Source organism: Dermacentor variabilis, chromosome 7 (assembly GCF_050947875.1).
Source record: "Dermacentor variabilis isolate Ectoservices chromosome 7, ASM5094787v1, whole genome shotgun sequence".
Classification (NCBI taxonomy): domain Eukaryota; kingdom Metazoa; phylum Arthropoda; class Arachnida; order Ixodida; family Ixodidae; genus Dermacentor; species Dermacentor variabilis.
In genome coordinates, this window is record NC_134574.1 from 100,913,839 (window position 1) to 100,928,914 (window position 15,076).

General features: G+C 48.1%; 1 protein-coding gene across 1 annotated transcript in view; it reads left to right on the forward strand.

The window, feature by feature from the left end:
• The window catches only part of Rat1 (5'-3' exoribonuclease 2 Rat1), a 129,047-nt gene that overhangs the window by 75,519 nt on the left and 38,452 nt on the right, over positions 1-15,076 (forward strand). Inside the window, exon 30 of the mRNA XM_075698882.1 lies at positions 1,052-1,137. Coding sequence (XP_075554997.1) covers positions 1,052-1,137 — 86 coding nt within the window. The remainder of the gene's footprint in view (positions 1-1,051; positions 1,138-15,076) is intronic.

Here is a 15,076-nt window from a genome sequence, read left to right on the forward strand (position 1 = left end):
AGAGGCAATTGCCACTGAACCGTATTTGTGAAAATTGTGGTCTGATTGACTGATCTAAGCGAACCCTGGATGCTAGCTTAGTTGCTATGGAGCTGCACTACTGAGCTCGAGATTGCAACTTTGGTCCCAGCCCTGGCGGCTGCATTTTGATAGGCGCGAAATGAAAAAAGGGTCGTGTGTTACATAGATTTAGGTGCACTTAAAAGAACCCCAGGTGGGCAAAATCAATCCTCAATTGCTCAGAATGGCATGTTTCATAATGAGATTGTGGTTTTGCCACATAAAACCCTGTAACTTATTACTGATGCAGCTGAAGTGGCATAGCACATCGCTGATGTTGGCTCTCCCCCATGCTGGCAGTTGCTTAAATGGCTGTTTTTGCATTAAGCTTATGAAATGCCTCTGTTCCTCTGTCTCTGTCTCCGGTATGGGACAACGCAGGGAAGAAATTTTGCTTGTGGAAGTTGGATGGGGCAAGTAGAAAGAATGCCTATAGTGACAATTAAGCTGCCTCCTGAAATCATGGGTTTGCGACTCTTCAGATATTTCTATCTCTGCTACTAATAAATCAGTTCGAAAAATGTTTCTGGTAGAACACTACCTAAAGGGCTCATAACTGCCAGCATGTAATCGAAATTTGCTATGGGGCCTGGTGCGGGGCCTTTTAGGGGAATTTCACAGCCGTTTTCTTGGAGCGAAAGCTAGCCTGTGGCACGCCAACCTTTGGCGGAAGCAATGACTAGCTGGAGGTCAGCGAGGAGGTCTGTTAGTTGGCTGTAGGTCAGCTAGGAGCTTTTGCAGTTACGGCAGGGAGAGCTGACAGTGGTGTAATGCAACACAGCCTGTGAGGTAGCTGTCACTAACAGCAGCCTGCAAAGAGATCCCTTGTACTTAAGGGTGTGAGAACTCTCTTATACAGCTTCACTGTCTGTCGTGTATCAGTTGGAACACATTGGCTTAGATTTGTGAAGGATTTTTTTATCTGGTGTACGTATTGTTTACTTGTTCTGCACAGAGATGCAAACCTTAAGTGACTTCCCTTGCTGTGCAGGCATGCAGTGGCGTCTATGGGCCCTTACAGTCAAGTAGCGCCACCTGCATATCACGACCGAAATGACAGGCAGTCTTGGGGACAGGGTAAGTGCCTTCGCCATTTTCTTTTCCCACCCTTCTTGTTTGCAGGTGTCAGCTTGTGACTTCTCTCTCTCTGACAACTTACAGCTGCCTGCTTTCTTTGTGTGCAAAATATACGACGGTTCTCCAGAGGTGGCGGCTATCTCCGAAATTTTTCGCCAAAAATTAAAACATTTGCGCGTCTAGCGACATGTGGTGGCCTTTGTTTAGTTATCTCCATTCAAAGGTCACTGTGACTCGGGTAAGTTTTTCGGTTAGGCATGACTCGGAATCGGGAACGTTTTTGGAAACCTGCTCTATATGACCAGGCACCTTTGCATACCTGCTAACCCTCCCGATTCGCCCGGGAAACTCCCGATCTTTTACTGAACTTTCCGATTGTACGATCACTGTCTTATATCTCCTGAAAAGGGGTCTCTGTTGGTGCAATAATGGTTTTTGCGAAACCGGCACCGTGGAATCTACAGCCACATCGTAATCATCAGAATCACCAACAATGGCTGCACTAGCACCATCGGTATCATCGACTAAGCAGCCGACTACGGTGCCTAGTAAGCCGACCAAAGCCAGAACCAAGTAGCTCTTGCATTTTATGCATGCCTTCCTCCATGGTGCATTGTTGCTACTGCTTGTGTGTATGATTTGTGTTGGCTAGGCCGTGTGTGTGCGGTGCACCGTGAAAGTTAGAATCCTCGTGTGCTTGATGCCATGGCACTATCAAAGCCGAAGAAAAGGCATTTGCAGAAGTTTTTGCGATCTTATACTTCTGAATTTTCGTGATGTTTGACATCAAGAAAAGGAGAACATTTGGCATTTTGTACAACGTATGGATGCAACGTCAGCATGTCTCACAGTGGCAAAGGCGACTTGAAACTGCACGTTTCCATGGCGAAGCGTCAAAGCTATGTTCGCACTGCTGAGCAGCAAGACAACATAGTGAACTTTCTCCGGAACAACTGTGATGACAGTGTCATACGTGTGGAGTGCCTGTTTACGGGATCCCTCGTCTACCACAACCTACCCCTTAGTGTGAGCAACCACATTGAGCCCCTTCTACGGAAAATGTTTCTGAAATGCGACGAGGCGAAGCGTTATGGATGTGGACGCAATTCTGAAGAATGCGAAGGTGGCCAACCCGAAATTTATTTCACAGGCATCGCTCTAGAGTCTTTGTTTCTTGTTCTCAAAGCTGAGTTTGCCACACTACAGGCGTACAGTCTTCCAGAGGGCACTCTGAATGAAGAAAGGTGGGATGTGCAGTGGTCTGTGGTTGGAAAAATGAAAAACACTGATGGAAAACATGTTTCACCTAGTTGCTAAAGTGATGGTGGATTTATCCGTGATACCGCATCGCTACGCAGAGCGTGAGAGTATTTTTAGCACGGTGTGAGAAACTAGGACTGAATTCCGCTCATCGATGTGGGACACAACCCTCCAACACCTGCTGCTAGTGAAGGGCCTTCTGTCTGGACCATGTTTTTGAGCAAAGCCACTCTGACAAATTTTGGAAAGTCAGCAAAGTCTGCTACTGCAAAGTCCCTGCAAAAGGAGAACACTGCCTGAAAGTTTGAACGAACCCCCACCCCACCCCCCCGCCCACACACCCCTCCTCGTTGGCGCGAATAAAAAGTCTCCTGATTCTTGATCTCGCCAGGTTGGCAGTATGCCTTGGGTGGCAGTGTTCACAGGTAAGTCACTGTGCAGGTCCAGGTGGTTACTGCTCATTGTGATATGCAAATTGGGCAAGCCCCACATAGGCCATTTTATCCAGTGCACTGTCATATTGCGTATGCAGAGGCAACTTTTGCGAGTTGTTTGATTACACTGCCATGCTGGCTTGGGCTTGGGCTCAGTGTTTTATGTTAGCCATACACTCAGCAACAGTTGCTGGTAGCTGTTTTCGGGCTGGCATGCTCTGCTTACGTGTTACGTGATGACGTCTATGCTGGAAAAGATTCTGGGAGACATTCTCAAGTTGTTGAACTCAACATGGCCGGAATTTCTGCTGCTGGTGAGGTGGCCAGTGCACTCAATGCGAGATGTGCATGCATGTTCTAACCTACAATCGACCTTGGAGCGCGGTTGACATGGTATTTACAGGCATTCGTTTCACGAATGTGTGTGCTCTTATTGCAACATTCGCCCTTGTAGTTCACCTAGGCTGTGGTTTAGCAGCAATGAGTAGTTCAAGAAACATACACGATTGCAACAGTTGGGTGCTGTTCTGCAGTTTACTTCAACAAGTGGTTGAACGGTTATTTCCAGATACATTGTGCGACTTATTTATATGTTAGGTGCAGTTCTTGTGCTTGAATAAAATAATTTGGATTGATAACATCATGCTGTACAAGCCGCAGGGCGATGAAAACAGATTTTTATGCTCAGTTTTGTTTAGCTCGTCCTCTCCGATGCACCCATCCGTTTTATAGAAATAGCGTTCCTCACAAAAGCTCATCACTTATATTTTTTTTTTTATGCTATGCACATTTGACATTACTGTTTTGCAGGACAAAAAGGTAGGCGCTAAAGCACAAAGCCTATGTATCTATGTGGTTTTACCAGCTGCTGTGATCACCGTGCTTGAGCCACACCATTGGCTTCATAGGTGGCACAACTTGACACAGCATAGTAAATGTGAAATTTCTGATAATTTTACTGCTGGCTGATGCAAGTGTCCTCATAATTGGCACTTAGAGTTTTCAGGGTGGCATTGTGTTGGCCACGCATGAGCACTCATATTAAAGATCTCGTGCCAAGCGCCAAGGGTTTAACTTTTTTTCCCAGTTCAGGCCGGTAATCTGCAGACGCCGCTGCCCTTCGTCGAATGCAAACCCAATTAGCAAAAGTAGTTCACAACCCCACACCATGACTGATTATACACGTTGCATGTTTGCACAGCCAAAAGCTTATGCTTTCTGTAATTATTCCTGCAGCCAAAGACTACACAGTAGTTCCCCGACATCCTTGTACGAGCTGACTTCACCTCTTTCACAGTATGAGCTAAAACGTCTCCAAATCCTTCCGCACCATATGATAGCAACATATTCAAGCAGCGCTACGCTGGCTCACGCAAGCTAAAAAGGAGGAAATGCTCGACCTACTCTGGTTGCCAGCCTTTCCTCCTCACCCGATGAAACACTAATTGTGTTGAAGCTGTGCTGTACCCTCTGTTGTAGCTCAGTGGCCCTGCAGTTATGCTGCTTAGAATTGGATTGCAGGTCGGATCACCAGCTGCGGCAGCCGCATTTCTATGGTGACACAGACCAAAAATAATTGGCAGATTCTGCATGCATCTGGGAATCTGTTATAACTTACAAATGAACCTTTCTTCCCCTCCATACCATGCTCACTCCTATGTAGCTCAATGCTCCTCACTCAATGCGTGCTCTGGTCCCATTTTGCTCGCGTCTGCTCACGAAAATATTGCATGTTGGTCTCCAAGCCTTCTTTGGAAGTCTTCTGATGATCAAAGGGTGGAAGAGGGGTAATTGCTTCGAGCAGGTTTACACAGAAAAGTTACTGAAGCTTGTGAAATCAGCAACAGCTAAGTGACCGAAAAAGTCACTGTGATCTAAAAGTAGGGTTACTTATCAGTATGTTATATTTCAAGTTTGATGATACTTGCATACTGCATCTAAAGGTAAATCTTCATTATTAAAGTGCATACGTAACCATAAGAAGGGATGTGCTCAGGGTAAGCTCTAAAAATGTGCGTGCCAAGAGTCATTTGCACGATAGTGTATACGTAGATTGTGGTTTAATGCAAACCTGCTTCATAGAGGCTGGGGCCCCAAATGTTCTGTTTGCTGGGCTTGTATTGTTCACTGTGGTAATAAAGCAAAAAGTCAGTTTTGCCCGACGTGTGAAGCATTGATTGCAGCAGCAAATCTGCTTTCATGGTGTGACGGCGCATACGCCGTCACGCCATGCCCTAGCGGATTAGTCGCAAAACATTTTAGAACTTTGCACCGTTATCAGGCCGTGAGTGGCCGCACGGCCTGATAACGGGGCAAAGTTCTCCGAAAATAAATTCGCACAGACGTGCAATGTAGCAAAGACTCATGCCATGTACCGCGTTGGAACTCCGCTCGTATATAGCTATACGTCGGTGCAGTGCTGAAAACGTGCTGGCTTCAACTCCTCTTCAAAAAGGAAAGCGGTCAGGGCTTCGTCGGGACTGTACCGTGAACCAAGTAATTTCCGCCTTACAGTGATGGCTAGCAAATTTATCGATAAGCCCCTGCATTACACTTGGGCGACACTTTAAAAACATCATGTTGCTGACGAAGCCTTCTTGCAGCGTCGATCCTCTCTTGCTGGTGGTGGCAGTGCGTGCCTGATTTCAGATACTTGTTTAAGGCGCGGTATCACTGGGTCCATACAAGACCAACCAGATGCTAACACCAACTATTCAGCACAGTGCGTCGCTGGGACCATTTTATGCTAATAGGCCGACAACGATGGGCCCGACGGGAGCGAGTTGTTGTAGTGCAACAGGCTTTCTTGTCGATGGCACCAACAAAATCAGCCTGCTGACCACGATCGCTTGACCGAACGCCACACGATCGGCTGTCAAACCGACAACGCGATAGCCGCAGTGCCTTGAGTCAAAACATGCCTTCGAAGTTGAAATTCCGAAGCTCCAGTCCTCAAGCCATGCACATGAAGTTTGAGCCAATGTTGATCCTGTTTAGCGAAGGTTGTGTTATGCCTGGCGCCGTTTAATTCGTGCACCTGCTACCGATGGACCTGAACTTAAGAATAAGCAGTTACGACGAAGGAAACTGCTCTTTTACTCCAGTTGTGGCAATATAGCGATTAGATATCAATTACTGCTCACTTCAGACGGATAGCTCGCAAAAAGCAGCAAGCAGCGACACAGCGCTGTGCCAACATCTGTATGTACATCACGGCTGTTCCCGAAGGCTGCTGGTCGCATTCGCTAGATGGTTGGGTCTGTACGTGTTGTTATGGTGACACACGTCTTAATTCCAAAGAACTGCTTACCTCTGCCTTAAAAGGGAAAGAAGAGACAGCGAATTCGGTACCGCAGCACAAACTCGCTCAGTTACCAACGGTGTCAGCGATGGCATCCGCATTTTCGCTAGATAACTATGTGACCTATAAGTGAGCGCTTATTCTGAGCACAGCTTTCTCTAATAATACTTTATGCCACGCGCAAACTAATTCATCATCATCATCAGCCTGGTTACGCCCACTGCAGGGCAAAGGCCTCTCCCATACTTCTCCAACAACCCCGGTTATGTACTAATTGTGGCCATGCCGTCCCTGCAAACTTCTTAATCTCATCCGCCCATCTGACTTTCTGCCGCCCCCTGCTACGCTTCCCTTCCCTTGGGATCCAGTCCGTAACCCTTAATGACCATCGGTTATCTTCCCTCCTCATTACATGTCCTGCCCACGCCCATTTCTTTTTCTTGATTTCAACTAAGATGTCATTAACTCGCGTTTGTTCCCTCACCCAATCTGCTCTTTTCTTATCCCTTAACGTTACACCTATCATTCTTCTTTCCATAGCTCGTTGTGTCGTCCTCAATTTGAGTAGAACCCTTTTCGTAAGCCTCCAGGTTTCTGCCCCGTAGGTGAGTACTGGTAAGACACAGCTATTATATACTTTTCTCTTGAGGGATAACGGCAACCTGCTGTTCATGATTTGGGAATGCCTGCCAAACGCACTCCAGCCCATTCTTATTCTTCTGATTATTTCAGTCTCATGATCCGGATCCGGGGTCACTACCTGCCCTAAGTAGATGTATTCCCTTACCACTTCCAGTGTTTTGCTACCTATCGTAAACTGCTGTTCTCTTCCGAGACTGTTAAACAATACTTTAGTTTTCTGCAAATTAATTTTCAGACCCACCCTTCTGCTTTGCCTCTCCAGGTCAGTGAGCATGCATTGCAATTGGTCTCCTGAGTTACTAAGCAAGGCAATATCATCAGCGAATCGCAAGTTGCTAAGGTATTCTCCATCAACTTTTATCCCCAATTCTTCCCACTCCAGGCCTCTGAATACCTCCTGTAAACATGCTGTGAATAGCATTGGAGATATCGTATCTCCCTGTCTGACGCCTTTCTTTATAGGGATTTTGTTACTTTCTTTGTGGAGGACTACGGTGGCTGTGGAGCCGCTATAGATATCTTCCAGTATGTTTACATATGGCTCATCTACACCCTGATTCCGTAATGCCTCCATGACTGCTGAGGTTTCGACTGAATCGAACGCTTTCTCGTAATCAATGAAAGCTATATATAAGGGTTGGTTATATTCTGCACATTTCTCTATCACTTGATTGACAGTGTGAATATGGTCTATTGTTGAGTAGCCTTTACGGAATCCTGCCTGGTCCTTTGGTTGACAGAAGTCTAAGGTGTTCCTGATTCTATTTGCGATTACCTTAGTAAATACTTTGTAGGCAACGGACAGTAAGCTGATCGGTCTATAATTTTTCAAGTCTTTGGCGTCCCCTTTCTTATGGATTAGGATTATGTTAGCGTTCTTCCAAGATTCCGGTACGCTCGAGGTCATGAGGCATTGCGTATACAGGGTGGCCAGTTTCTCTAGAACAATCTGTCCACCATCCTTCAACAAATCTGCTGTTACCTGATCCTCCCCAGCTGCCTTCCCCCTTTGCATATCTCCTAAGGCTTTCTTTACTTCCTCCGGCGTTACCTTCGGGATTTCGAATTCCTCTAGACTATTTTCTCTTCCATTATCGTCGTGGGTGCCACTGGTACTGTATAAATCTCTATAGAACTCCTCAGCCACTTGAACTATCTCATCCATATTAGTAATGATATTGCCGGCTTTGTCTCTTAACGCATACATTATGCATTAACGCAAACTAATTATGATGAAGTTAAAGAAAAGCGAGAATAAGAATAGCATCGCATAATATATGTATCTGGATAACAGTTGCTGCTATCTGGCTGGGTCGCTCATATTGACTTGCCTCAGGGTGGAACAGTGCGGCTCATATGCGCAGATATGTATGTTTTGCAACATTTTGACATTTTTCCATATCACTGAGGCATCGTTTCCACAATATCCGAAGCCAACAACAATTTGTGGCTGCAGAGGTCGATGTAAACAAATGCACCGCTTCTGCAAGTACGACGCGGAAGGTTGCTTTCGTAGACTTCTTGAACTTGTGAAATGTGTAATTATCATGTAAAAGGAATACAAACAGTGGTGTACAAGAGCTGACATCAGCGACAACAAACTCCAAGGAAGCCGCATCAGCAGACGGAACTCAGCATACCTTTATCGGCCACACTGGTAGTACAACAGCGCACTGGGACCTGATCACCCAGTAGTCAGTGAATGCTACATGATTTCCATGAACCACATGCTACCATGGAGAAAGCATTAATAATTAGTCGCGATTCATGGAACTCGCAACCAAGGCACACTCAACATGGACGCAGGTGCACAAATCAACCGGCAAAAGCCCCTGCACTCTTCCAAAACGTTCCCACTGGCGTACGGCAGAGGGCAGCACAGGAACATGAAAAAGGCGGATTGTTACACAGCTATACGAAGTAATGTTAGTTTTATAAGCTGCATAAACTGCAGGAAACATCTGCTTACTAACTAAATTAACACTACTTCATGTGCGGACAGGCAAGCACGAACACATTTCACTCTGACCGCGGACACTCGCTGTGGCAATGCTGGCGAGATGAAGAGCGGCAGCAGCGGCGAGCGAATTCCCCGTCTGCTGCCTCGCTTCTACGCGAACTACGCGCGCGCGCGGGAATACAGCGCACACAAAGTCATCGGCTATGTCTCCGGTCCACTAGCCTTCGAACCCAGCGCAGATTGCCTCCAATATAGGAAGCGGACGGGCTGCGCTCAGCCGCCGCAGCTGGAATAGAGGAGGAGATGCGCACTAGCCTGCCGCCTGCCCCCCCCCCTTCCCCTCCTCTTATCGTGCGCACATCTCCCTGTACACCCCTTCCGAGCGCGAGAAGACACTGTCGCGTCAAGCCACTGCCCTTCTCGGGTCACCCTCGCAAGTTTCCGCCCGCGCCTACAGCATACGGCTCGCGGCCGTCATGTTATCGCACTTGGGCTTTATACAGAACATCACGGCGACGCCGATGGGAGTTCGCCTTTTGTCCATGTAATTTCTATCGCAACGAAAGAAAAATATGTTGCGAGCTGATGGTTAGAGAGCCTCGGGCTGCTGCTGTTCTGGGGTACCGAGGTTTGGTTCCATCATCGGGCGCGTAATTCGCTTTTTCTTTACAAGTGCGAGCTATTATGCAAGGCAGCAGTAGCACCCAGCAGCCACATTCATCAAAGTCCGGGAGGCTTCGCAAAACAAAGGCTTCGCTTTGAAACGTTTCGCGTATAGCTTGCGGCTGCTGCTTGGCGTGTAGAAACCGCGGCCGCCTGGGGGTGCCGCGACGAGCCCTCTCGCCGTAGGAAGCACTCGTAGTCCGACGGAGTCACGCGCCTGTCTATTCTCTCTCCTCCTCGCCGTCCAGACGCTCGGACAATCGAGTGTTCCTGATTGGTCGGTCTCGGCGTGGCGGGGCTGCTCCGGGCGCGTGACGAGGCGAGCCAGCCCGAGTGCCCGCGTCTGACTGGAATAGGAATGCATTGGCGCAGGAGAACGAGGCGATTTGAAGTGGTGGCAACGACAACAAAGCGAGCAGAGGTGAAATGAAAACGGCGGCGGTATTTATAGGCACGACGGCAACTCGCGTCACCCCCGTGCTTCAAAAACTAAAGTGGCCGAAAATCCGCCATTGTTTATGTAGCGATATAGTTCCCAGGTCAGCGAACTTTCAAATTTCCGTTTCGATATACGCGCGCGTTTTAAAAAAGCAGCACTTCGGCGGCACTATACGGCGCTGCTGAGCCGTTGAGGTAACTTCAGGTCGACTTTGTCGTTTCAAAAGTGGAAGCGGGAAGCTATAGGGCCATGTCCTTTCTTTTTTGTTTTTCTTTTTTTTTTTGAGAAAATTGTGTTTTTGTGGACATAGATGAAGTCTGCAAAAACGCTAATATAGGGTTTTACAGTCCGTAGCATCTGTACACGCACGTTTATCTTAGAAGCGTATATGTAATGTCGTTGATTACCCGGTGAACTTGCACTTTTGGTCCACTGCTATTTCGAGATTTACAAACCGTGCGAATGTCTGTGGACCGCAGTTACGTCAAAGGAAGTAGACTTGTTTATGAATTTTGTCTGCAGATGGAAGTGCGTGTGCTTCTAATGGCGAAGGGAGGGAAAGTCCAAGACAAAGCAGTTTGAAGTCTAGGCAACCTAGATAATTTTTTTTTTTTTTTAAGGATCCCTCAAGGTCTAATGCTTATATCGTTTCAACGCTGTGAGCTGGCTCGTATACTCATTTGGCCGTTATGTTGCTTTATTGCGTTTGGGACCACAGGTGATTACACACTACGGTTGTCATGCCTCCATTGGCACCATCGGTGGATATTTTATCGGCCGACTTGCCTCATCGCTCCTGAGCACGAGGTCATGGGTTCGAATAGTGACCGTAGGGCGGATCGTAAAAGTGCACGCGTGTACCGAGCAATTAGTCTCTAGGCTGCAAAAAAAGTAATAATAAGCTGGTTCCCTCCTTGGCTGCGGCGTCTTTGTTGTTACGTTAAAAACCGCGCGTCAATCGATCTGTTTTGCACCTCCGACTCGATTTTGTCGGCGCGTTATTATTGCCTTCTCATGCCGCACTCTGCTAGAGGACGCGAATGTTTCTTTTTCTTCTCTCTCTCTCTCTCCCTCACGCTGCTTCACTTGGTGCTTATGTCGCCGGAGTGGTGGTGGGAGAGGGGGCAGGGGTGGTGAGGCGATGCCCTCAATCAGCGCCCGGTTTCAAGACGTGCTAGAGTCCGAGGGAAACTCGAGTTTGCAAGGCGAGCCCTCGCGCGCGCTGCGACGACCTCTCCGGGGCAACTTCGCCCTCCTCCTCCTGCTTCGCCACCCGGTACACGTGGGCAGCCTTTCGTTTCGCACTCCAAACGTTTGCCGTCAGTCTCCGGACCCCCTCCGCAAAGCTCTCCAGCGGCAGCTTCTCTTTCTATCTTTCTTTCGCCCCGCGGTTCTGCTTTTCTACCTACTTCGTGCGCGGGGGTTGGAAGATGTGGATGACTCTCCAGAAACAGGCTTTCTCTCGGCGGCCGAACCTCGCTTGGCTGAGGACTCCGGACTGGTTGGGCTTTGCTTCGGGATCCCCAGGAAACGGCAGTTACACAAGGGGTGAGGGAGAGAGGGAATCTGACGTGCCACGCTGTGCACCCACGCACGCACGGTCGCGCTCTCGTCGTCTCAGCCGCCCATTGCCGGAGTGTTCTTCGCTCACCTCGTCGTCGTCGCAGCAGCGGCGGGTGTATAGTTTCCTGCAGCCGTTCTCTCTCCGTGCTTATAGGTCCTTGCTCGCAGGTTTCGGTCGTCTCTCGAGCAAGCAAGGCAGGGAAGGCAATGGCTGGTGGGAAAGAGTAAGAGAGAGAGAGAGGAGCGTACGTCTGTACACCGTGCGTGTACGTGCGTTCGTTCGTCAAAAAAGAACTTGTCCACATTGTGACCGACTGGCGCGCGGTCCTTCTAGGACGACGACATTGGGAGCTTTGGGCCCCCTCCACCCCCACCCTCTCTCCCCTCTAGCACGCTTTACGCCGAGAGCTTGAAATTCACTCGAGTTTGGTGGCGGTGGTGGCGATGATGATGATGACGACGTCGTCGACGCGCATGGTCGTCGACGACGTCCTTGTACGCGGAGTGGTGGTGGTAGCGATGGTTTGGTACTGCTGCTGCTCCTTCCGCCGTCCTCTTGTGGCTCCTCGCCCTCTCGTTTCGCTTTTCTTGTCTTTTTTTTTTTTTATGTATCCGTCGGTCCTCTTCGGCGTTGGTTGGTTCTCGATTTTTTTCTTTTTCTTTTTTTTTCTTGCGTGCGCGCCTCTTGTTCTTCGTCGAGGATCCTTATTCCGGTCCTGCGTTGCTCGGCTTTGGGTTTATTTTTCCGCCCCCCTTATTTCATTGCCGCGTCTCGTTCCATCGTCGATGGGGCCGCGCCTCTTCTCCCTTATAAAATGACGTCGTCGCCTCCCAGGCTCGTTTTCGGGCTCGGCGGACGGATGGTCGTCGGTCGGTTCTCTTCGCGGCTGTGCGGAAAGACCTGCCAGTTTCCGGGGGAAATAGAAACGTTTGCTCGCTGTGCTTAGCCGCGTACTGCGCCGTCGCCTTCGTCGTGTGTTACGTGCGGGCTCGGCCGTGCACCGTCGGAGTTGGTTCTGCGAACGTGCCGCGTGTATAACGCGCGCCACCGCCGTGATGTGTTCGTGCGCGGGTCGTTTCCTTTTCCCGGCAGCCTTGTATGTATGTATACGGCACCTGCAGACATGGGTGTGCGTGTCCGTGTGCGAGATCGTGTGCCTCTCCGACAAACCGTTGCGACGCCTCCGGTGCGCGGTTGGTGCGTAGATATCCGTGTGTGACACTGACCTGTTCTCTCGCGCATTGGTCGTTGCGATTGATCCGTGTAGGAGAGACCTGCACATCTTCTGACCCGGCCAGCCCCGTGGGCCTTTTATGTTTTTTTTGAGGCCTCGTGTCCTTGAGGTATACGTCCTTCTCTTTATCATTGTTTCCATGGCAACAAGGCTTGCGCGATCACGTGCGCGTATACTGTGACTGTGTACACGCTTTGGTATATATACACACGCAGGAGTTTTGCGTCCAAATCCAGGCCCCCGCAAGTGTGAGCAGTCTATACTGGCGCTAGAGACTTCACGATTTGAAGCGTTACGACGCAAAACATTTGAGCCGTTACCGTTGCCTTGCCGCCTTAAACTATATTATATGCATAAGCACTGTGCCATCACGTCACGCGCACACCCAGTTTCGTGTCGCGGGTGCGTGGCGGCAAAGTTGGAGCGGTGTGTGAGGCTGCGTTGAAGTAACTCGCCGTTTCCATGTCTGCCCCGTGCATTTCGGAAGGCGTAGTAGACACGAGGAGCTCCGTGCGGCACGTCGTAATACGCTGACACTTACCTCCCCGTATTGAGAAATGCATCTCAACTTGACACTCGTGCGGTGGCTTGATCTAAATGACGCCTGTCGGGAACGCGCGGAAGGAAATGCAGTGAGCGTATATTGTGGACACGTTAACGCCAGTCGTCGTTCTGGTCAAGTCAAGCACCATATCTAAATTACTTAACATTAGCAAGCCCGTACTCAAATAGACAATGGGCTTCAAGTTAAGGTGCATTTCTGGACAAGGGGGGGGGGGGGTGCGCGTTAAAAAGCGGCGTTACGTGTTTTTTAACCGACTCGAATATGTCTTGGCGTTAGACGCCGCTACCCAAGAATGATTTATCGGCGTTCCTAACATGCCAGTTGGTAAAAACAACCGACTTGAAAAAGCAGTTATGTCCATGGGCTATCTTGAAGTTCTATAGGAGGCTTCACTGCTCTGCACGGAGTTTGTGTGACGGTATTCTAGCTTAGAAAAAGTGAATTGGGCAGGGATGGGCGTCGCGTTTGTATATGATGATGATTCTCATCCATGATGCTTAACCACTAAGGGGGATGTACGAATTCGGCGGCAGGAGATAGTGCAAGATAAACACCTAAACTAATATGAAACAAAAGGGAATACAAAAAAAAAAGACTGGGAAATGAAAATAGTGCGCGAGTAACCAGTCGGAATAACATGAAGGCAAGATTATGAAAGGCATTCATTTATAGATCAAACGCCACATTAATAACAAAAAAAAAGTTGCAGCACTGATTTCAGTGAAGTGATTAATGAACGGAGAACAGTAAAGGTACAAAATAAATTTGCGCGGTAATCGTTTTCTTTTGCTTGTAAATCAATCTAATGCAGCGCAAGACAAGCATTGCTTTGGCTATAGTCTATACAATGTTGACATCCCAAATGATCGTAGTACAGGAATCGTGAATAATTTAATCGTAGTCCAATCATGTAACGTGGAGCTTCGAGTAACCTATTTCCCTGGCTCGAATGGCGCCTGTTATCGGGAGCGGCACCGTCTCAATTTCCTCTTGGCACTTCAAGCGGAACTACTTTGTCGTCGTCGTCGTCGTCGTCGTTGTTGTTAGTTTGTTTAATGCCCTCTCTTGATAGCTCGTACCCATTATGGGGGGATTCGTCGATATGCGGGTGGAATTAGAAGGCGTTTGGTATATGTATTAACCAGGAAAAAAAAAAGAAACTGGAATATTTGTGGAGGAATACAAGGGATGCAAAATAAAAATGTACTATAGAAGTTTACCTAGAAAATCGCCTTGAAGCAATTATAAATTTTTCAACGGTTGAGCAAGCAGCCTTGTGACAGTGTCCAAGACCTCTTAGAGAAAGAATTTCAGGGATTGAAAAGTTCACTCTCGTTTGTGTAAATGTTAGTTATAATTTTTTTTCTTCTTTGCATATGCGAAGTGGTGACAGAATAACAGTCAATGGCGTTTGTTCTTCGTATACGTCATGGCGAGGTGTTGGAGGTATTAACTTCCAGTGACCCAGCTGAGAAAGCTGCATTGTGAAGGCGATCGATAAGCGAATTTGTAGTTTTTCCTCATTTTTATTTCTTTTTCTTTATTTTTTTTAATTGTGGCTACTGTATTGTCTGGTGAAATGTGAAATTTCCGTTGGCTGGTATTGCACCCCTTTCTTTTTCAAATCTGGCAACGCTTGGCGCGCTGTATTGAAGCAGGTTTTCCATACGTAGACAGCAATTCTTGTACTGCATGCCCGTTCCCAAATATGTACAAAACTTGCCTTTGAATGATTGCGGTAGCAAAACTAGTTGTCTCGATATACGCAATTGGGTGAGCTGGCGTTCACAGCGCACGGATGGGTTAAAAAATAAGGCACATACTGAGATCGAATTAAGAGCGCTGGCTTCCAACTACTAATTCTTACTTGGGGGAAA